Consider the following 24,520-nt stretch of genomic DNA (forward strand, 5'->3'; position numbering starts at 1 on the left):
CATTGTCCCCTGAATTCCCCAAGTATCATGTTTCCTAATTCCATTTAGTCTACCAAACTGTTTGTCACCTGCAGCTGCCCCATATTTCTATGATGTCTTATCAGTCAGTTCCTCCTAACCTCCCAGAAATCAAGCTCCCTGGACCTCCCAGAGCTGTGTTCAAATACTACAAAGGAGTTTGGTTTGATTCCTTAGTTCCTTGTGATAATGTCTTTTACCCCCATTATATTATCTAGGAAATTGACATTATTTCTTTTCAAACAGAATTCTTTCTTTCAATGGACACTATCTTCCCAGCCTCACAGTTCTCTTAAAGAATGACATATCCACTTCGTGAATTCCTAGTAAATCAAGTTGTCTTCAGAAAGCATATCATCTGAGACGCTCTTTAATATGAAAATGTCATTACATCCTAAATTATTTTGTACCGTATCATGTTAAAGGAGTAAGCTATGATCTTCAGACTCATATTCTCCTATTCCCAAGCTACCAGTAGCTCAATTCCTCATTTTTAAGTTCTATTTTGTTTTATGTCCTTGTACAATCTACTAAAACCTTACTAACACTTTATTGCTTCAGGTTGGTGAGTCACCAATGTGCAGTAAGCAGTGAAGAACTGCCAAGGAGATGGAACACATTCCTAACCACCACAGGGCTTGTCACCAAGCTGAGGAAATAGACACACACAAGCAAAACAATAATATCCCCTCAAACATGCACAATTCTACAAACAAAAATCATATCTGTTTTTCCATTGACTCTTTAAAAACATCTTGTGAAGTAAAAAAGTCAAGCATCCCTTCCCCTTTTTTTTTTTTTTAACAGATATGGAAACTGAAATCTATAGTCACCATCCCAAAGGCTCACAATAAACCAAGTCCTAAAGAAGCCACCCAATAATTGAAAGAGAAACTTGAAAAAAATGTGGAACCAAAATGTAAAACAACACTAGTTTGAAAAATGAGAAGGCAAACAGAGGCCAACGATTTATTTAGAAGGGCAAAGATACTTATAAGTCAAATACTGAAGATAAAAATATTAAGAGCAATCGATGAATACAAAAACTTCCAATCTATTAGAGGGAATCCAGAAGATTTTTAAAATTCAGTCATTCCAAAAAATGGCAGAAAAGAAGAATAAAGTAGAAAAGAGAGAAAAAAGTGACTAAAACACATTTCAGAGTGGAAAATAAGATGCTCTACCTAAAGCAAAAAGTAATTAATTACAGTAAATGTAAACAGACTAGTTACTGGGAAATGTAAACTTCCCAGTTAGAGAAACTCTCAGAATGTATAGACTATTTACAAAAGATACAACTAGAGTATAACGATCTAGAATGATGAAAAGTTAAATGCTAGAAATACATATCGGAGAACGCAATGGCACCCCACTCCAGTACTCTTGCCTGGAAAATCCCATGGACGAAGGAGCCTGGTAGGCTGCAGTCCACGGGATCGCTAAGAGTCAGACACGACTGAATGACTTCACTTTCACTTTTCACTTTCATGCATTGGAGAAGGAAATGGCAACCCACTCCAGTGTTCTTGCCTGGAGAATCCCAGGGACAGGGGAGCCTTGTGGGCTGCCGTCTCTGGGGTCGCACAGAGTCGGACACAACTGAAGCAACTTAGCAGCAGCAGTAGAAATACATATATCAAGTAATATACATATGCTAGTTTAGCTCTTAGTATCAGGCCAAGCAAACTTTAAGGGGAAAATAAAGGCATTATTAGTTACAAGAAAAGTTGGAAAATAATGTTGAGAAAATTTTCCAGAAAGTATAGCAAAAAGATAAAGGATTGGAAAATAAGGAAAGAGGGGGGAAAAATTAGAAAAGTCTAGTAGGTATTAGAATAAAAGGAATTTCAACAAGAGAGAGAAAAGAGAAGAGCAGGAAAGGAGATGGAGAAAAATCATAAAAAAAACTGAAACAGAAGACATGCTTTTCCAGATTGAAAAAGACTACCCAGACAGTGCCCAGCAAAATGGATGAAAATGGACTAACAATAAAGCATAGTACTGGAAAGATTCAGAATCCTAGATAGAGAAGATATATCAAATTTCCAGAAAGAGAAAATAGGTCACGATGCCTCAAAGTTTCTTACGAGAATTATTAGAAAGTAGACTGTAATGTTACCACGCCCTTCAAAATCTGAGGATAAATTATCAATGGCCTAGAATATTACAGACAGTCAAACTATCCATCAGGTGGGAGAGTAGGATGACGAGAGATCTGTTTAAGAAAATGATGTTGATAGGATATTGCTTGCATCGATGCAAGGAAAGGAGCTTTAGACAATTGGCATAGAGTTTAATGGTTGAGTGAGTGATGAGTACATAAAAGAAAGCAAATGATAAAACCAGACAATTATCAACTCTCAGGAAAATGGAAAGTGCAGAAGAGGAAAAGTAATCACAATATATTGAAGGTTCAGTTATAAATGAGCTTCCCTTATAGCTCAGCTGGTAAAGAATCTGCCTGCAATGAGGGAAACATGGGTTCAGTCCCTGGGTTGGAAAGATCCCCTGGAGAAGGGAAAGGCTACCCACTCCAGTATTCTGGCCTGCAGAATTCCATGGACAGTATAGTCCATGGGGTCACAAAGAGTCAAACACAACTGAGCAGCTTTTACTTTCACTTTCAGTCATAAATAGCATATTTGTAGACATAATGATATAAACACTATTTATGGAAACAAAAGGATGATATATCTATACTGTGAGAATGAGGTGATGGAAATAAGTGCATGGATACAGTGAGGGCAGGATAAAGAGGCTGAAACCTCCAATTTGAGTCAAAGACAAGTCCCAAAACTAAAAAACCAAAAGGAGTAAGTACACAGTCTTGCTCTTTGGTGATGGAAGCAAATATAAAAGAATCCCCTAAACAATCTGAAAGTGGTTGCCTCTAGGGTCTTCTCTTTTAAAAAATTAGATATTGCCAATCATTCTTCATGTAAGTTTTACCAGTATTCCCTTGAGCAATGTATAAGAGATTTCACACCATCACTGTATCAATTCAGATCCCTTACCGAGTGATGCCAAGTCAGGGTTAGATATGCAAGACTTTCACTGAGATAAATGCCTATGAAGGAGAAATGAGGGAGGAGTCTTCAGACCACGATGCATGTCTGAAACCTATGAAGATGGAAGGAAGAATTGTGTAGAAAGAGCCTCAATCACAGCACAGGTAAATGGGGAGTTCCAGGGCAAAAGTTGCTCAGCAAAGGAGTTCTTCATTGAGCAGGAGTAGACTAATTACAATATTGGTGGTGGTGGTTTAGTTGCTAAGTCATGTCTGACTCTTTGAAACTCCACGGACTGTAGCCAGGCTCTTCTGTTCATGGGATTTTCCAGGCGAGAATACTAAATTGCCACTTCCTTCTCCAGGGAATCTTCCCGACCCAGGGATCAAACTCACGTCTCCTGCTTGGCAAGTGGATTCTTTACCACTGAGCCACCTGATAAGCCCAATCATAATATTACCACTATTCTTAGTCATTGGTTGAATGTAGCCTTGGGGAAACAGCTTTGAACTGTGACCTGCAGCAGATCAGAAAGCCACAGCAAGTGTCAGTCAACTGTATTCAGTGGTATATTGCTAAATGATTAACAACTAATGCCATAGAAAGGGTTTTTTTAAGCCTTTATTCATAGCATTTGCCATTTTAAGGGTGTAAATACTCCCATCGTGGCCAGTTTCAAGCTACCAGGGTGACAGTGTGATATCACTGAATGCTGGGTTTGAAAGGGATGCTAAAGAATGTCTTTTCCAAACCAGGAGCCACTTCCAGGAAGCCCCTACCTGTGCTTCATGCAACAGGTTTCCATGAAGGGAGATCTGAGCAGTACACATTCTCAGACACCATATTCTCCAACCCAGTGTATGTGATAACTGATGGTATGTCAGTATAGTCTATAAGTTTACTTTGCATTTTCCTTAATATTAATAAGTCTGAGGATATTGGCATATATTTATATAGTATATTAGATGCTTTTATTATTATGCAATCTAATTTATTTTCTTTTCTGTGAACTAAACCAATCTTTTGATTATTTGTATTAAAATCTTTATGCCAATGTTCTAAATAATAGAAATCCTAATGCATTGATCTTAATATATTAATCTATTTAGTAAGTGAACATATAAATACTACTTACTATCTTCTTATCATAAGATCAGCATTTTCAAAATTAATCCCTATCAATACTTCCAGAAGGGAAATAAGATAGAAATATACCTTAAAAACTTGATGTAGGTGGAATTTTAAAAAATAAATAAAAATAAAATTAGAAACAAATTACTATGATTCTTTTTTCCTTGAATTTTTAAATTAATAGTTATGTGTATAGCATCAAAATACAATGTCTATATTAAATTTTCTGGAAATATTTTTGGTATCATTAAAGTTGATTCAATGCAGAAATCTTTATGGAAAAAGATCCTGAAGAAAAATTGCAATCTACCTCCCAACACACACAGAATGACAACAATGTAGCGGAGAATTTTCTATCTGAACAGTCTATGAGGACAGAGTAGAATCTTTAGGGAAATTAAGTTTGTAATTATTATTATAAACACATTTTAAAAACAGATACATTCTATATTGATTCATTTATATACATCCTTGGTATAGCAAGCTGAAAATCATCCACAACTAAGTTAGAAATGAAGAAGCCTTGGATGAAATGGTCATTAAAACATTACATATGTTTTAAAATTTCTAGTTGTGCAGATGACACTGAATAAGCAAAATCTTGAATTAGACCAGATATCAGAATTCATCTAATACAGTCTTTAACCACAAATGATTAGGCAAAACTTAAAGCAAAAACTATTAAAAAAAAAAAAAAGAAAGAAACCAAAAAGGCAAAACTTCAAGAATTTCTCTACCATAAAAGAGTCCTGGATCTTTTTGTTAACACAAGTACTGCTACCTATGTATCTGGAGGGGAGGAGTCAAAACATTTGTGGGTGCACAGAGCTTTAAACTGCTACTGTTTTCCCCAAAAAATACATATATTGCATTATCTTTCAATCAACTGTCCAGTTCATAAACCATATTTGACTTCAAAGGCTGTGGCTTTTCTTCTCCTCTTTCAAACACAACCTCCAACCACAGCCATTTCCTAGTATTTTCAACCAGAAATTTTTTAAAGATTGAATAAAAATTATAAAGTAATAAAATATGATCACTTATGGCAGGTATTTAGTAGGATGAAGGTTGAAAGTGGTGACTATAAAGAAGTTTAGGTTATTTATAAACTCCTTTTATCCTAATTTTCTCAAAATGTGATTAAAGTACCAAAAAAATAAAAACAGAAAAGAAACTTACCTCATCCACATTTTCAAAGGCATTGATGATGTCATAAGGTAAACAAGACAACAGATCGATCACAAACCAAGTTTTCAGATAGTTCATCCTTATCAACTTGGGGTCAGAAATAACCTCTCCACCAGGTCCCACAAAGGTTGTGTGAAAATTTAAAACAATGTCAACCAGAAAAATAACGTCCACCACACTGTCCAGCACCAGCCAGGCTATGTTGTTCTGCTTCGTTTTGAAGGAGACGTTGTAAGGAACCATAATGGCGGTGTAGAAGGTAAGAATTAAAATCACCCAATCCCAAGTTGTTTTAAAAGCACAATAGTGTAAAATAATGTGTGGTGGCGTCTTTGGCGCTTCTTGCTTATACTGAGGAAGGATATCTGATCCCAGCTGAAGAACCTAAAAGAGACAAAATGCATTTATAAGTGACCCGGACGTCTCTGCAAAGTTAGTAATGAATGCAAATTTTCTGGCAGACAAACCACTGGTTTCAAAGCCAGCCATGCTTTGTAATTATATCTCTTCTCCTGAGTTGTATCAAGGTTTGTCCAAAGTCACTGCAAATCCAATCACTCTATCAAAGTTGATTTGTCTGCCATTCCCTCTGACTTCCTCTCCTGTGGCCAACTCATTCAGAAACTGGTGCCCACACATGGAGGGCAGAAAGAGACCAAAGAAAGGCAGACCACGCCAGATCAGCAGGTGGAAGTTTTCATAGGCAAGGGAACTTACAAGGTTTCATTGGGTGGCCACAAAACCAGAGGTTTCAAAACCCATCCACCAAATCTTAAAAGTTTATACAGAGGTTTAACTGGCTTCAGTCACGTATACAGTCCAGATGTTCTCGACCACAGCTAACTCTCTCAAGCTTGTATCCTTGAAAATGGCTCCCACAATGGGCATGGTGGGCAGAAAGTACATTTCAAGGACAAGGGAGGGGGTGAGGAGCTTCCAGTTTCCTGGGTCCAGCTCAAGGAACACCTGGCAGTCCCATCCTCTTGATGACCTCCTCCAACACCAACACTGATCCACAGCACTGCTGGACATCCACTACTGGAAGTGCCTTCTGCACATTCACTGGGCAGAAGTGCCTAGAATCACACATCTCACAGACTGGCCAGCTGCTATTTGCAGGGCTCACCATTACCCATTCTTTACATATTTGGGATTTGAAGAAGCATAACTTTGATTCTAAAGGCTTTGCTGAACCTCAGGGCCCCACTTTTGGTGATCTTGCTGTTGCATGGGACTCAACCAGGGCCCTAATGACAGGCACAGCAGTATCAGAGCTATAAATGTTATAGCCTGCTTTCCCCTGCTTCCCTTTCAATCAGATTTAAAGAATATTGGATTTCCTGCCCAGATACAAATTTCCTTTAGAAAAAAATTCTAAATACTCAGGTTTGTATCTCCATACCTTTTTGACAAATTGACAATTTTCCATGCAAGTTTATATGAACCCTGACTTATTCTGATTAGGTCTCATTAAAGAGACACTGAGAAAAAGCAGATGGCAGTGCAAGAGCAGAGGTCTGGGCAACCCTGGGAAAAGGCAACAGACACAGGACTTAGCACTTCCGTCCAGAACCTGGAACATGGACATTGTGAAAAGGAGTTGAAAAAGCAGGTTGAAGACCTCTGCTTCATGCCACCAATGAAGCTATAACTGAGTAAACCTGTGTATTAAGGAGTTTGTAAGTGGGACTTTGATGAACAATATTTTCAGCAGCTTTACCATCTTATACATTCAACTATTCAGTGTCCCTAAGACTAACGGGACCGAGAAAGTAGGAGTCAACAAGTTCAAATTATAAAATCATAAATGCACTAAATTTATGTCAATGCACAAATAGATGTAAACAAAAATACCTCTTGGCCTGTAATTTATATGCAACATAGCAAAATAAGTAAACTAGCATTTTTTGAAGTTTGAGACTTATCCTGAAGTCTCTCATATGTACAACTTACACAACTGAAAACTAAGCATATAATATAATCATTGCTATTTTGAAACATGAAAGAATCACTGATATTCTCTTTAGGTGTATATTATAATTATTGTTTTAAGCTTGGGAGTTATAAGAATTATTTATAAAGATTTTTACATATTTATGCTCATTATCAGTACCCCAGTAATGCTTTTTCCATGAGATCTTAAATTACTTAGCAACAAATTATCCTGCAGGTAGATTAAGTTTCATGTTGAGACACAGAATTACATATAAAGACTCCTACAGAATCATGGCTTCTCCTTCACCTTTCAACCACAGATCTATTCATTCCAACATCACTGTGTTAAACATGAAAATTTCCTTCATACTCAATGTTAGTATTATACCATCTGTATTTACACACTCTGTAGTTTGAGCACAAAGAAACACACTTAGAAAATAAACTCAGTGCCAGGTTGCATTAGGACCTTTACGGGCAGTCAGTACTTTTGCCTTTCCGGACCCCTTCCTCCTTAAAAATAATAAAATAAAAATTATACTTTATTTAATATTTTTATATTTATTTAAATATAAGTACAACATAAATGTATAAGTTTTATTTAAAATTACATTTTAAATAAAAATATAGTTTGTTTAAAATTTATATTTTTATTTAAAGTTATATTTTTATTTTAACAGCGTTATTACAAAGATGAACATTTAATTATTTATTTTTTTACCTAAAAGTTCATTTTTTTCCTTCAACTGCTAGTAGAAATTCAGGCATCCTGGTGGACCCCTAAAAGTGTTATTGGTGCTACACTCTGTGCTAATAGACAAATTGGTCCCACTCAGCACCCTGGAATAATATAAGGTGTCTCCTCTAGAGATGAACTCACTCTTGAGTTCAGTATTTCCTAAATCTGGCTACAAACTAGAATCATCTAGAGAAGTTGTTAAAAATACAGTTATACTCATGCTTAGACCCCTATGCCAGAAAATAATTAAATTCATTTTGTGTATTAAATTAAATCCAGAGAATCTGTACTTTCAAAATCTTTCCAGGTGATGATAGTGTATGGTTCAAAATAAAAACCCTTGTCTTCTATTTCTTTAAACATTCATAACCCAGCTCTTCAGATGGTGACTTGAATTTTTAAAGCAATCCAAAACTGCTCCAAGAGAAAATGGAGGAGCAGGAAGAGTAGGAGAAGAAAGGCAACACCGACAAAGCAAGGCATGGGACACCCCACGTGCTTCAGTTTGATGTTTCTCCTATGTAGAGCACTGCTTTAATCTCAGCCCCGTCACTGGGGCTTTTCTATAAAGCAGTGAGTAACGATTGTTTGCTTTATTTCATTTGTACTTTCAGGAGCAGTAAGCCTTGGATAGATGGGGATGAAATCACATGTCCTGATGTATTTTTGTACTGATACAGACACATTCTTTCTCTCTGAATATCGGGAGCACACTGACTCTAAAGGAGTCAGAACCACAGATGCAAGTGGAAGCTGAATTCAATCAGTAGAATGTCAGAGCATGTTGAAAACTGATGAATTGCCTACACAGACACCAGAATCCTTGAAACTGGGGATCAGCTCTAAATTTAGGAGGCCTAGTGGAAATAGGATAAAATGTATATGTGTTGGGAAAAGTGAAAGGGCCTGAAATTTAACAGCAAATCAAATACTCAAGCTGAGCAAATTACATGATTCTGACTACAACTGAAAAAATTGTCTTTCTGCTAACTTGGTGCCTCTTTTCAGTCAGTCTTTGAAAACCTAAGAGTACACATAGACTAAATCTCTGTAGAAAACCTTGTTATTTCCACATGTTCTCTGAAATCAAGGCCTAAGATCTGACATAAAGCAGTTTTGTATCTGAATCAGCCTTATAAATTAGGGATGACTGATAAAGAACAATAACCAAAAGGCAAAGCAAAGAAAGAAAAAAATCAGATGGGAAGAAACAGGAATGAAAATTCATCAAGAGTAAAAATGAAAAGTGATGAGCTGTCCAGGGGATAGGAACTCTCCATTTGAGGTAGAGGAAAAAACCATCTTCAGTGATTTGGAGTGCTAAGGTAGAAATTTTTCCTCTCTATAGTCTCTTTCCTCATGTTCTTGCCCAGTTGTATTAACAAAGAAAGAAAAACTGAATAGGGTGTAGTTAAGACCTAGAAAGAGTCATGACCAAAAAAATCAGTAGTCACAGAAACAAGCTCCTACACTTTACCTTGACTTATAGAAAGAAACGAACAACCGAAGGCAGAAAAGAAAGTAGCTTCAAAATCAAGTAGTACTTAATAAAAAACACTATATTAAAAACGAAGTTGTATCTGAGTGCATTAAATCTTGTGTTAACTGCATATTATCTTTTTTTTAAATTTTATTTTATTTTTAAACTTTACGTAATTGTATTAGTTTTGCCAAATATCAAAATGAATCCATCACAAGTATACATGTGCTCCCCATCCTGAACCCTCCCCCCTCCTCCCTCCCCATACCATCCCTCTGGGTCGTCCCAGTGCACCAGCCCCAAGCATCCAGTATCGTGCATCGAACCTGGACTGGCATCTCGTTTCATACATGATATTTTACATGTTTCAATGCCATTCTCCCAAATCTTCCCACCCTCTCCCTCTCCCACAGAGTCCATAAGACTGTTCCATACATCAGTGTCTCTTTTGCTGTCTCATACACAGGGTTATTGTTATCATCTTTCTAAATTCCATATATATGCGTTAGTATACTGTATTGGTGTTTTTCCTTCTGGCTTACTTCACTCTGTATAATAGGCTCCAGTTTCATCCACCTCATTAGAACTGATTCAAATGTATTCTTTTTAATGGCTGAGTAATACTCCATTGTGTATATGTACCACAGCTTTCTTATCCATTCATCTGCTGATGGACATCTAGGTTGCTCCCATGTCCTGGCTATTATAAACAGTGCTGCGATGAACATTGGGGTACACGTGTCTCTTTCCCTTCTGGTTTCCTCAGTGTGTATGCCCAGCAGTGGGATTGCTGGATCATAAGGCAGTTCTATTTCCAGTTTTTTAAGGAATCTCCACACTGTTCTCCATAGTGGCTGTACTAGTTTGCATTCCCACCAACAGTGTAAGAGCGTTCCCTTTTCTCCACACCCTCTCCAACATTTATTATTTGTAGACTTTTGGATCGCAGCCATTCTGACTGGTGTGAAATGGTACCTCATAGTGGTCTTGATTTGCATTTCTCTGATAATGAGTGATGTTGAGCATCTTTTCATGTGTTTGTTAGCCATCTGTATGTCTTCTTTGGAGAAATGTCTATTTAGTTCTTTGGCCCATTTTTTGATTGGGTCATTTATTTTTCTGGAGTTGAGCTGTAGGAGTTGCTTGTATATTTTTGAGATTAGCTGTTTGTCAGTTGCTTCATTTGCTATTATTTTCTCCCATTCTGAAGGCTGTCTTTTCACCTTGCTGATAGTTTCCTTTGATGTGCAGAAGCTTTTAAGGTTAATTAGGTCCCATTTGTTTATTTTTGCTTTTATTTCCGATATTCTGGGAGGTGGGTCATAGAGGATCCTGCTGTGATGTATGTCAGAGAGTGTTTTGCCTATGTTCTCCTCTAGGAGTTTTATAGTTTCTGGTCTTATGTTTAGATCTTTAATCCATTTTGAGTTTATTTTTGTGTATGGTGTTAGAAAGTGCTCTAGTTTCATTCTTTTACAAGTGGTTGACCAGATTTCCCAGCACCACTTGTTAAAGAGATTGTCTTTAACCCATTGTATATTCTTGCCTCCTTTGTCAAAGATAAGGTGTCCATATGTGCATGGATTTATCTCTGGGCTTTCTATTTTGTTCCATTGATCTATATTTCTGTCTTTGTGCCAGTACCATACTGTCTTGATAACTGTGGCTTTGTAGTAGAGCCTGAAGTCAGGTAGGTTGGTACCTCCAGTTCCATTCTTCTTTCTCAAGATCGCTTTGGCTATTTGAGGTTTTTTGTATTTCCATACAAATTGTGAAATTATTTGTTCTAGCTCTGTGAAGAATACTGTTGGTAGCTTGATAGGGATTGCATTGAATCTATAAATTGCTTTGGGTAGTATACTCATTTTCACTATATTGATTCTTTCAATCCATGAACATGGCATATTTCTCCATCTATTAGTGTCCTCTTTGATTTCTTTCACCAGTGTTTTATAGTTTTCTATATATAGGTCTTTAGTTTCTTTAGGTAGATATATTCCTAAGTATTTTATTCTTTCTGTTGCAATGGTGAATGGAATTGTTTCCTTAATTTCTCTTTCAGTTTTCTCATTATTAGTGTATAGGAATGCAAGGGATTTCTGTGTGTTGATTTTATATCCTGCAACTTTACTATAGTCATTGATTATTTCCAGTAATTTTCTGGTGGAATCTTTAGGGTTTTCAATGTAGAGGATCATGTCATCTGCAAATAGTGAGAGTTTTACTTCTTCTTTTCCAATTTGGATTCCTTTTATTTCTTTTTCTGCTCTGATTGCTGTGGCCAAAACTTCCAAAACTATGTTGAATAGTAAAGGTGAAAGTGGGCACCCTTGTCTTGTTCCTGACTTTAGAGGAAATGCTTTCAATTTTTCACCATTGAGGATAATGTTTGCTGTGGGTTTGTCATATATAGCTTTTATTATGTTGAGGTATGTTCCTTCTATTCCTGCTTTCTGGAGAGTTTTTATCATAAATGGGTGTTGAATTTTGTCAAAGGCTTTCTCTGCATCTATTGAGATAATCATATGGTTTTTATTTTTCAATTTGTTAATGTGGTGTATTACATTGATTGATTTGCAGATATTGAAAAATCCTTGCATCTTTTAAAATATTATGATGACTATTATCATTTAACATTTGATATGTTAATGTCTTACTTGGGTTTTTAAAAACATTTCTACACATCAAAGTATTACTCTCTCCTCAGAGGTACCAGAAAATCAAACACATCACCCTGTTAGCTATGTTCCAAGAAAAACTTCAGAACTCTCCCAATTTGAAGAATATACTTTGCTCCCTAACTTTCTCCAAATGAAATTTAGTATCTGCAACAAGTTAAGAAAGTTACTCTGGAGAAATTCAGCTAAACTTTCACCAGCAAAACAAGCTGATGAACTTACATATTTAATTGTATCTTTCTCTTCCTTGGTTAGTTACCTCAGAATATTTTTGTGAGTGCTGAGTAAGTGCTTAGCACAGTTTTGGTAACTTGATTAGCTATTTTGTCATCTTTTGTACCAGTAAGACACAAGACGATTGTGTAAAACATGTCAACAGCAAAATTTCTAGCTGCCTTGGAGTTCTGTCCTCATTCCTTTTCTCTTTGGTTTCAGTACACTCTGTATGGGTAACATCACCCAGTCCTCTGACTTTAACAGCCAAATCTGTGAGGATGATAGCAAAGCCTGTAACTCAAACACAGATACCCCTTGAGAGGCAGACCCATAAATCCCACTTCCTTTTAAAGATCTCCACTTGAATTTCCTGTCAGGAACTTCAAACTTAGTATGCCCAAGAGTAAATCTGCTACCGTTGCTCCCAAACCTCCTTTTCTTCCTCTTCTATCTGAGATTTTATTAACCAAGAGTAGCCACCATCTGTAAGTGCTGTACTCAACATGCCAGCAAATTTGGAAAATGTAGCAGTGGCCACAGGACTGGAAAAGGTCAGTCTTCATTCCAATCCCAAAGAAGGGCAATGCCAAAGAATGTTCAAACTATCATACAAGTGCACTTATTTCACATGCTGGTAAGATTATGCTCAACATCCTTCAAGCTAGGCTTTAGCAATACATGAACTTCCAGATATAGCAGCTGGAGTTAGAAAAGGCAGAGGAAACAGAGATCAAATATTTTGCCAATATCCACTGGATCATAGAAAAAGCAAGAGAATTCCAGAAAAACATCTACTTCTGCTTCATTGACTATGCTAAAGTCTTTGATTGTGTGGATCACAACAAAATATGGGAAATTCTTAAAGAGATGGGAATACCAGACCGCCTTACCTGTCTCCTGATAAACCTATATGCACGTCAAGAAGCAAGAGTTAGAACCAGACATGATACAACTGACTGTTTCAAAATTGGGAAAGGAGTACTACAAGGCTGTATGTTGTCACCCTGCTTATTTAACTTATATTCGGAGTGCATCAGTGAAATGCTGGTCTGGATGAATCATAAGCTGGAATCAAGATTGCCGGGAGAAATATCAACAGCTTCAGATATGTAGATGATACTACCCTAATGGCAGAAAGTAAAGAGGAACTAAAGAGCATCTTGATGAGGGTGAAAGAGGAGAGTGAAACACCTGGCTTAAAACTCAACATTCAAAAAACTAAGATCTTGGCATCCAGTCACATCACTTCATGACAAGGGGAAAAAACGAAAGTAGTGATAGATTTTATCTGGGGGGTCTCCAAGAATCCACCTGCAATGCAGGAGATCCCGGTTTGATTCCTGGGTTGGAAAGATCCCCTGGAGAAGGGAAAGGCTACCCATACCAGTATTCTGGTCTGGAGAATTCCATGGACTGTATAGTTCATGTGGTCACAAAGAGTTGGTCATGACTGAGCGACTTTCACTTTCACTTTCAAAATCCCTGCAGATGGTGACTGTAGCCATGAAATTAAAAGACACTTGCTCCTTGGAAGAAGAACTCTGAAAAACCTAGACAGAATATTAAAACGCAAAGACATCACTTTGCTGACAAAGGTCCATAGAGTCAAATTATGGTTTTTCCAGTAGTCAGGTACAGATGTGAGAGTTGGACCATAAAGACTGAGCACTGAAGAACTGATGCTTTCAAACTGTGGTGTTGGAAAAGACGTGAGAGTCACTTGCTCTGTAAGGAGATCAAACCAGTCAATATTCAAGGAAATCAACCCTGAATATTCATTGGAAGGACTGATGCTGAAGCTCCAATACTTTGTCCAACTGATGTGAAGAACAACTCACCAGAAAGACCCTGATACTGGGAAAGATTGAAGGCTAAAGGAGAAGAGGGAGGCAGAGAAAGAGACAGTTAGATACTATCACTGACTTAATAGACATGAATTTGGGCAAACTCTGGGAGATAATGAAGGACAGGAAAACTTGCTGTGCTGCAGTCCATGGGATCACAGAGTTGGACACAACTTAGCAACTGAACAACAACAATACTATCTGTCCATCCAGCTGTTCAAGCCAAAAACATAGAGGTGACCTCGACTCATCCCCTTTCTCGCATTCATTTCTAACCCATCAACAAATGTGTTGACTCTAATCTTAGTACATCTGCAATCTGCCCTCTTCTGCTACTGGCTCCCTTGCTTAAGGTCATAGTTGTCCAAGCTGAATTACTACTAGAACCTCTTAACTTGTCTCTCTAGTTACCATTTCAACATAGAGCCACTAGGTCAAACAAGGGTTCTTGACCATTTTTGTGCCATGGGTCTCTTGGGAATCTGGTGACGTCTATGGATGTCAACTTCTTAAAATAATGTTTTCAAATTAATACAGTTAAAACAGGATTACAAATACCATTGAGACCAATCTCCCTTTGTGAGGTTTGTGAAGCACAAATATGACCATGTCATTTCCCTAGCATATGGGACACCATCCACTTCTGTTCACTATATACCACCTTAACCTTTTCTTTCCTACCTGACTTCATCCACATTGAATTCACAGTCAAAGGCACCATACTATCTCATCACTGAGTCTTTGGACATGCTGTCCTCTCTGCCAGGGATCAATTGCTTGGATTGTTATATGAGCAAGAAATGGGCTTCTATTGTGTTAAACTACTTAAGTTGGGGGATATTTATTATAGAAGGTAGCATTACCATAATAAAAACAGTCTTATTGTGTACATATGTGAAGATATACATACATAAGAGAATAAAGTCCAACTTCAACAAATCTCACATACAGTAGTTGATATCACACACCTCCATCTTCTTTGAAACATAACAAAATGTTATTTCTCTCTTACTAACAATTTCACTGGTACTTAAGGATTATTTTGGGAATATATAGAATCTTTAATAACGTTTTCTAAAAGTGTAGTAACTTTAACTTCTGTGGGGAAGGAATGTGAATTTTAAAGTAACGCTCAAAATTCTCCAAGCCAGGCTTCAGCAATATGTGAACCATGAAACTCCTGATGTTCAAGCTGGTTTTAGAAAAGGCAGAGGAACGAGAGATCAAATTGCCAACATCTGCTGGATCATCGAAAAAGCAAGAGAGTTCCAGAAAAACATCTATTTCTGCTTTTTTGACTATGCCAAAGCCTTTGACTATGTGGATCACAACAAACTGTGGAAAAATCTGAAAGCGATGGGAATACCAGACCACCTGATCTGCCTCTTGAGAAATTTGTATGCAGGTCAGGAAGCAACAGTTAGAACTGGACACGGAACAACAGACTGGTTCCAAATAAGAAAAGGAGTACGTCAAGGCTGTATATTGTCATCCTGCTTATTTAACTTATATGCAGAGTACATTATGAGAAACGCTGGGCTGGAGGAAGCACAAGATGGAATCAAGATTGCCCGGAGAAATATCAATAACCTCAGATATGCAGATGACATGACCCTTATGGCAGAAAGTGAAGAGGAACTAAAAAGCCTCTTAATCAAAGTGAAAGTGGAGAGTGAAAAAGTTGGCTTAAAGCTCAACATCAGAAAACTAAGATCATGGCATCTGGTCCCATCACTTCATGGGAAATAGATGGGGAAACAGTGGAAACAGTGTCATACTTTATTTTGGGGGGCTCCAAAATCACTACAGATGGTGACTGCAGCCATGAAATTAAAAGACGCTTACTCCTTGGAAGGAAAGTTATGACCAACGTAGATAGCATATTCAAAAGCAGAGACATTACTTTGCCAACAAAGGTTTGTCTAGTCAAGGCTATGGTTTTTCCTGTGGTCATGTATGGATGTGAGAGTTGGACTGTGAAGAAGGCTGAGTGCCGAAGAATTGATGCTTTTGAACTGTGGTATTGGATAAGACTCTTGAGAGTCCCTTGGACTGCAAGGAGATCCAACCAGTCCATTCTGAAGGAGATCAGCCCTGGGATTTCTTTGGAAGGAATGATGCTAAAGCTGAAACTCCAGTACTTTGGCCACCTCATGCGAAGAGTTGACTCATTGGAAAAGACTCTGATGCTGGGAGGGATTGGGGGCAGGAGGAGAAGGGGATGACAGAAGATGAGATGGCTGGATGGCATCACTGACTCAATGGACATGAGTCTGGGTGAACTCCGGGAGTTGGTGATGGACAGGGAGGCCTGGCATGCTGCGCTTCATGGGGTCGCAAAGAGTCGGACACAACTGAGCAACTGAACTGAACTGAACTGGCATAAATGATCTTCATCTCTTCTTCACTACATTTTTCCTTCAAGATTCACTCAGCCCAATAACTCTGGAGAAAACTCTAATTTGAAAAGATACATGCACCCCAATACTTATAATAGAACTATTTATAATAGCCAAGACACAGAAGTAATCTATATGTCCATGGACAGAGGAATACATGAAGATGTGGTACATATATACAATGGAATATTGTATCATCCATTACAAAGAATGAAATAATGCCTTTTGCAGCAACATGGATGGATCTGGAGATTAGCAAACTATGTGAAGTAAGTCAGACAAAGAAAGACAAATATCATATATCATTTATATATAGAATATAAAATATGATACAAATTAACTTATTTACAGAATGAAACAGACTCACAGACTTTGAAAACAAACTTAAAGTAACCAAAGGGGAAGAGGGGAGTGAAAAATTAGGGGCTTAGAATTAGCAGATACAAACTACTATGCATAAAATAGATAAACAACATATATATAAAATTTTATAATAACTACTATATATTCAATGTCTTATAATAACCTATAACTCAAAGAATATGAAAATATATATACTATATTATATAACTATATATATATATAATATCACTTTGCTGTATACTAGAAACCAATAACACAACATTATAAATCAACTCTAATTTTTTTTAAAAATTCGCTTAGCCCAGGTATCATCTCATTCAGGTACCATCTCCCTTTTCTGCTGGATATTTAACTCCTTGATGATAGGGTCCATGGCCTATTCATCTTTATATCCTTTGCATAGTACCTACCAAGCACAGAGCAAACCCTCAATAAGTCTATGCTGCACACACAAGTGAATGAATGAACTTGCTATCTCATTTGCTCAAAGAAAACCTCATATTCTACAGACATCATCTGGGATGTTGTAAAGTACCCTCCCATTTTCAAAGTAGGAGAGCATAAAAAGAAATATATGAAATTTCTACAATTCTACAAGGGAAGAATCAATTAACACATAAGTATTTGTAAAATAATAGCCAGAAATATCAATATTGAGACATTTGGATGGGGGAAATGTACCACCACCAGCATGTTGAGAAGTAAAGTTAATCTTGCACTTACTTCAGCTAGTCTTGAATGTTTGTGGACCACCTCTGTTTTATTCATTGGCGTGAGCTGTTGCAAAACACTTCGGCTATTTGTCAAAGCCCGTGTCAATCGGGCAAATTTTGTCCAACCTTAAAAATAAGGAAAGAAAGTCTCAGTTTTTCACACATAATGAATATAGAAGTCAATATTCTTGCTCATATTCAAGGGATCTCAGAAAGAGCATAAGTAATTAAAAGTTAGCACTTCATGCTAATGAAAATGCAGACCTAATGAAAAGTTTCAACCTAAAGCATTTCATTTTTACATAGGCATCATCATATACTTCAAGGGCAGTTATAAAATACTAAGTAAATTTTATGTATGATCTTTGTGTTTTGTGAAAATCTATTAATATCATAGGGTCCAAGCAGCTAGGTGTCCATAAAATTCTATCCTCCCCTTAGCATTGTATAGGTTTGTTAATGGGAAACAGTGGCCCAGCCAGGAATGCATTTTCCAGCCTTCTGTGCCTCTAGGTATGGGCATGTCTGTAGTTCTCACCAATGGAATGAGAGCAGAAGTGATGTGTGTCACTTCTATGCATGCAACAACTTAAGAGGCAAGTGAAACTTCTCCATACTTTCTCTCTCCTTCTGCTAGCTGTATGAAAATGACAATAAGGCCCCAGGGGATGGCAAAGCCACTGAATCAGAGCATAGAAGAATGCCATATGCCAAGGATCAATTGCTTGGATTGTTATATGAACAAGAATAACACAAATTCTTGTGTTAAACTACTTAAGTTGGGGGATATTTATTATGGAAGGTAGCATTACCATAATAAAAACAGTCTTATTGTGTACTTATGTGAAGATATACATACGTAAGAGAATAAAGTCCAACTTCAACAAATCTCACATACTATAATTCATATCACACACCTCCATCTTCTTTGTAACATAGCAAAATGTTATTTCTCTCTTACTAACAATTTCACTGGTATTTAAGGATTATTTTGTGAATATATAGAACCTTTAATAATGTTTTCTAAAAGTGTAGTAACTTTAACTTCTGAGAAGAAGGAATGTGAATTTAATAAAAAAGAATTTTTTCTTCCATTATTTCCGTTATTAAAATCATTAATTTTTCACTACTAAGCTAACTAACTTTAAGGAAATGTCAATGAGATGTGACCAAGTGGAACAAAACCAACCACAGTCTGCTCTTATCTCAATTAGCCTTTCTCTAGCTATCCCAAAAAGCTCTAATCTATTACAAACTCCATTAAGATCATTTGATAATTTCCACCGTACTACCTTTAACTAGGGTATTTACCAAACAACTCCTTAAAAATGAAAACTCGTGAAGGTCCAGTGGAATGACTCTAATGGAATTGATGAAATTTCAGACAATGATGAATTGATGAAATTTCAGACAAAAAATAAAGGAAGAAATCCTGGGCAGACACAACCAAATGTCTTTCAAGCCACACAAGGTAGATGACATCATACTTTACTGCTATTCTTCAATCTAATTCTGGCTTCATGTAGGCTTTATATTGTCCCATCAATTCAGCTCACTCTATGATATCAACTATTGGATTGGGGAAAAGAGTAAACTGGTACTGGTTGATAGAAGATTCTTTATTCTTTTTCATTAATGGTGCTCATCCTAGTGACTAGAATGTTAGGTTTTGGAAATCGTATGCAACCCTAAAGTTTGTCCTGTGCAATATGCTAGAAAAACAGGGAAGCACCAGATATGTCATCAGCTCTAAGAACTAAACATCAACATAAAACACTATCAAGCAATCTATATCACCAACTTAGACTTTTCTTCCAAGTACTAGATCTATGTCTAATTGGCCATTGGTCACCTCTTACTCAGATGACTCTTAAACATGTTCAAAACTGATCTTATCATCACCTTCTCCCCACATCTCCAACTCTGCTTTTTTCGTGGATTCTTGGTCTCAGTGAATGACTCAACAATATTTCCAGCTGTCTGAATCAGAAACTTGAGATTTACCATCCTCCTACACTATCACGTCATACACACACACACACACACACACACACACACACACATCCAATTCCTTCCACAAATATCCTGAAATTTAATCTCCTTTCTCCATCGCTAATATGTCATGTCATATATATCATCTTTCACCTGAGTTAGATAGTAGCTCCTAAAAACTATAGTCTATATTCTGTTCTCTGACCACATATTTTCCACATTGCTGCCAGAGCTCCTTCTACAGCACAAGTTTTACTATGCCCTTCTCCCGTTTTTAATTCTTTAAGAGATCCCTAGAGGCCTTCAGGATAACACTGAATATCCTTGGTATATGTGTCATTTTGTTTCTGACCCTAAAGATTTCCTCTGCATCCATCTCCTTCTGCTTCTCATACACACTCTGTACTCAAATCACTATGTAATTAAAATGACAAACTGAAAAACAAAACTAAATCCATTAGGAATTCTTTGTTCACCCTATGACATTCAATGCTTTCATGCTTTCACATGTTATAATCATGCTGCCTGTCTGAAATGCGTTTGCCCTTCCCATCATTCTGGCTAATGCTTACTGGTACCTCCAAACTCAAAGCATTCTGAGATCCACTGGAAGAGATGCACTCTCCTCTGTGCATTCACACTACAGGACGCATACCTCACATGGCACTAACAATACTAATGCAGTCATTGATAAGCATGTCAGTCACTCCCATTAAACTGCCATTCATCTCTCCATTCTCAGAACTTGGCAGAGGCTTGCCATAAAATAGACCTTTAATTGACTAATTAATCAAAAGTTATTTGTAACTTTAAAAATAAGATTTAAAAATAAGCTGCATTTTTATTATCATGAGCATTAACATGAAATATTGTCATGTATTATTATCACTGGGTTTTGGTTTGGTTTTTGATTTATTGGGTTAAAATGATGAGGATGTCCTCAGATGACAGAGACTATATTGGCAGCAGGTATGTTAAAATATTTCTTGTTGATCATTTCTCTTTTTACAGCAATTGAGTATTATAATTGCAGTGAATATTTTTAGAAACTTCCAAGTCAACATTGATTCAGTTTCTTTTCTTTTCTTTTTCTCTGGTTGAGCCGCAAGTCTTGCAGGATCTTAGTTCCCTGATGAGAGATCAAACTCAGGCCCTCAACAATGAAATCACAGAGTCCTAGCAACTGGACTGCCAAGAATTACTGCAAGTCAATCTTATAGTAACTTAAGGTTCATTATTTCTAAGATAAATAACGTTGCACCTATTAGGACATCTGATTATTGGATTAAAAGAGAAGATAATTTTTATTTCCTGTGTGTGATAATGGTTTGTTCAGAAAATATTTTTTAAAAATTAAAGGAGACATCAAAGGAATAAGTTTAATAATACATGGAAGAATACAAATCATCAAATACCACGTATTCACTCCTTTCCTCGGATAGTATAAAGAAGCAAATGTGTGCGGAAGAAGAAACATGATGATGAATGTTCATCATCATCCTCTGGTTTTCTATTTCAAGAATCGTGAGTACACACTACAGTTTCTTAATGAGAAAGCAGCAGTTCCTCATTTAAACATAAAACAAATGTGCCTGTGTCTGTGTATCTCATTTTACACATGAAGTCAACATAATCAAGAACTATTTCATCCCTTTACCTTATTTCAATGTCCTGGAGGAAGACAAATGTTAAAACTGTGAAAATAAAACACATCCACTTTTCTTCATGGTAAACAGTAGAAAGAAACAGAAAGAAAAACGTTAATTCTTCAATCTGAAATTTTATTCTGCATGAGACAACCCTTAAACATAGATGAAAAGGGAGTTTTACTGCATGATATGACTTTTAGGTGCCAGATTTTATTCTTTCTATCCCTGGTTGTCTAGTTCCATGACTGGAACATAGTGGGCACTGGACACATTTTTGAATGAATGAGAACATTAGTTAAAAAGATAAATAGAAATTAACAAGGCACCCAGATTATATGTATTAATAGTTAAAATTAGAAAATAAAGAAGCAAATCTTCTGCTTTTCTATGTTCAGCTCTTAGCAGACACTAATACAACTCTGTCTTGTGAAGGAAAGGCTTTGGGTTGGAGAAGCTAGAAAGGGTGGGGTAGAGGGTTAAGGAGGAAGTGTGGAGGACTATAATTTTTCTCTCAAAATGAAAACTGGGGAGTTGCTAACAGAAAAAAAAAAAAGTGGTGACAATTGTCAAACTGACTCAGACATACTGACAGAAGTTTAGAAGGAAATATCAATACTTGGTAAGGAGTTTTCCTAGAGACAGCAAAGGCAGTTGTCTAATCATTTAACCATGTAAGAGCTTCAATATCAAAATACTCACAGAGCTAGAAAACCAATGCAAAGCTGGGGAGTGTTTTGATTTACATTTAAATCAAAGGGAGCACTCAAAGATGCACTCCCTAAATTGCTCAGTGATCTTTTGTCTCTGGTGAGAGCTTTCTTGCAGTCCTCAGTTCTAAACAGCATTATTTTCTTTATGCTGTCCCTCTGTCCTCACTCTCAGCAGATTACCTTATCAAATATATTATTGAAAAAAAGAAGACAGAAGAAACACAACAGCCTTCAACTTCCCTTCTGTTTCCTCCATCTCAAGTTCCACCCAACCATGGTAACTGATTCTTGCCTGTATCTTTATTATCTTAGAGAATTAGGCATTTGCTCTTTTCTGATCATGTATATATTCTACTTAACAAACATTTAAGTGGCTTCTAGATTTTTTACTATCACTAACAATGCCACAGTGAATTTCCTTATAACTATACCTTTGTGCTCTTGGATACATCTGCAATTGCCCATGTGATTAGATGAATTAGTTAATTTGATCTGTCAGCTGCTGCTGCTACTGCTGCTAAGTCGCTTCAGTCATGTTGGACCCTGTGCGACCCCATAGACGGCAGCCCACCAGGCTCCCCTGTCCCTGGGATTCTCCAGGCAAGAACACTGGAGTGGGTTGCCATTTCCTTCTCCAATGCATGAAAGTGAAAGGTGAAAGTGAAGTTGCTCAGTCGTGTCCAACTCTCAGCGACCCCATGGACTGCAGCCCACCAGGCTCCTCCGTCCATGGGATTCTCCAGGCAAGAGCACTGGAGTGGGGTGCCATTGCCTTCTCCAGATCTGTCAGCAGCCCTCACTAAACAGTCAAACTTTGAAAAAGTTAAGCAGTCACACTGTCTAGGTCAGAGGGGAGAAAAGGCATATCAGCAGTTCTAACTTTCCCCAGCGATACATTTACTGATTTCACCTTTACTGAGACCTAACTGGTGTGACTGATTATTCAGCACAGTTCGCTGATGTTACTTAGATGTGGTCGATATGGGGTAATGTGAACAGACAGCTGAATATGAAGAGCCTAATACTTGCTCTATAAGTTGTTCATGGCATTATGAGAACATTTGTTCTCCTAAAAGCTTAGGATGCCAACTTCTTCTTAATAAAACATTAGTTTAGCTCTATTGGGTTGCAATTAACCTCTTTGTCATGGACTGCCTAATCTTAAAAATAAAAGGAAGTCACAGAGGCAGCTCAATCAATCTACTAGACTGCAACACAAGATTCTAATCTATAAGAAAAAAGCTTAGGTAAACAATTATACTCTTGGCCAAAGAGACTACATGGTATAATTACTCATATTTCATCTGTTGTTTCCTCTCTAAAGAAAACCATTGGCTTCCTACAAGGGGAAGGCTGCTATTTTTGCTGTTATTTTCATTCTACAGGAACTTTTTTTGTCTCAATTATTGGCACAAAGATGCCATAACTATTTGGCACAGGATATTTCACACTGTTAAGTGTCTTGGCAGTTTTTGAATCTGTTTGAAAATACTGTACTATATAAATGGGCAGAGATTTGAACCATCGCTTTTAGAACACATATGGATAATCAACAGAATGGATTTCTTGGCTGTCATTTTTCCCCCTTTGTATTATTATAAATGATGTATCAGGTACCACTGACTGATAATCTGAGCAACAGTTCCCGGACCTCGGTATCAGAAACAAAAGATAACAAAAACACTTTTCCCTCCTTGAATTATCATCAGTAAATTCTGTTGATTCAAAACAGTACAGTCCTGTCAGAATCGGACTGTTCTCAACCTGTGCTTCATCTTTGTAGGGAAAAAGGAGAGCAGGGGGTTTAAGGTGGCCAAACCCCAATAAGTATCCACTGGAAAGGGATAAGGCAGCATGGTCCAATAGAGAGAACATTGGATTGAAAATCAGTCAGACTTTGAGTGTCAGAATCTTCAACAGTAAAATGGAGATAATAACACTAATTTTCAGAATTATAGGAAAGAGCTATAAAGAATACAAAGCTCCTGACACATAGTAACTGCTTCATCAAGACTGGTTTCTTGCCCTTCAATAGTTTCTGCTACCACCCATCATGTATATGTAAGTTGACATCCCTCGGTGCCATTAATTTCAAAGGCAGAAATTCATCCAGAATGAAGTTTTGGTGATCATATGAGGAAGTACTACTCTCAAATTAGTTGGCTGCCATTACACTGTAGTTACCACTCCAGATACAACTTAGAAGTACAATTCACAGTTAGCCAATTTACTCAGGTTTTTGACCTATATGTCTGAGTTTCTTGGTAAAAATACCAATATAAGCCTAAAGAGACTGATACCAATTCCAATCACTTTTGTCACATTCTTAAACGATATGGGCCTTTGTTCCAATCACTGCCCCTTTTCCACATTAAAAAAGGTAAAATGGCCTTGTTCTAGAAAGTTATATCCTGGCTTTCCTATGTGTGGATTCACTTGTTTGTTCTGCATTTAAAA

At 37.1% G+C, this 24,520-nt stretch overlaps 1 protein-coding gene across 1 annotated transcript in view; it reads right to left on the reverse strand.

The window, feature by feature from the left end:
* The window catches only part of KCNH5 (potassium voltage-gated channel subfamily H member 5), a 383,851-nt gene that overhangs the window by 302,865 nt on the left and 56,466 nt on the right, over positions 1 to 24,520 (reverse strand). The window contains exons 5-6 of the mRNA NM_001192989.1: positions 17,723 to 17,838; positions 5,337 to 5,729 (exon numbers count right to left, since the gene is read on the reverse strand). Of these exons, the coding sequence (NP_001179918.1) occupies positions 5,337 to 5,729; positions 17,723 to 17,838 (509 nt within the window). The remainder of the gene's footprint in view (positions 1 to 5,336; positions 5,730 to 17,722; positions 17,839 to 24,520) is intronic.

The sequence above is a fragment of the Bos taurus genome, chromosome 10 (assembly GCF_002263795.3).
Source record: "Bos taurus isolate L1 Dominette 01449 registration number 42190680 breed Hereford chromosome 10, ARS-UCD2.0, whole genome shotgun sequence".
Classification (NCBI taxonomy): domain Eukaryota; kingdom Metazoa; phylum Chordata; class Mammalia; order Artiodactyla; family Bovidae; genus Bos; species Bos taurus.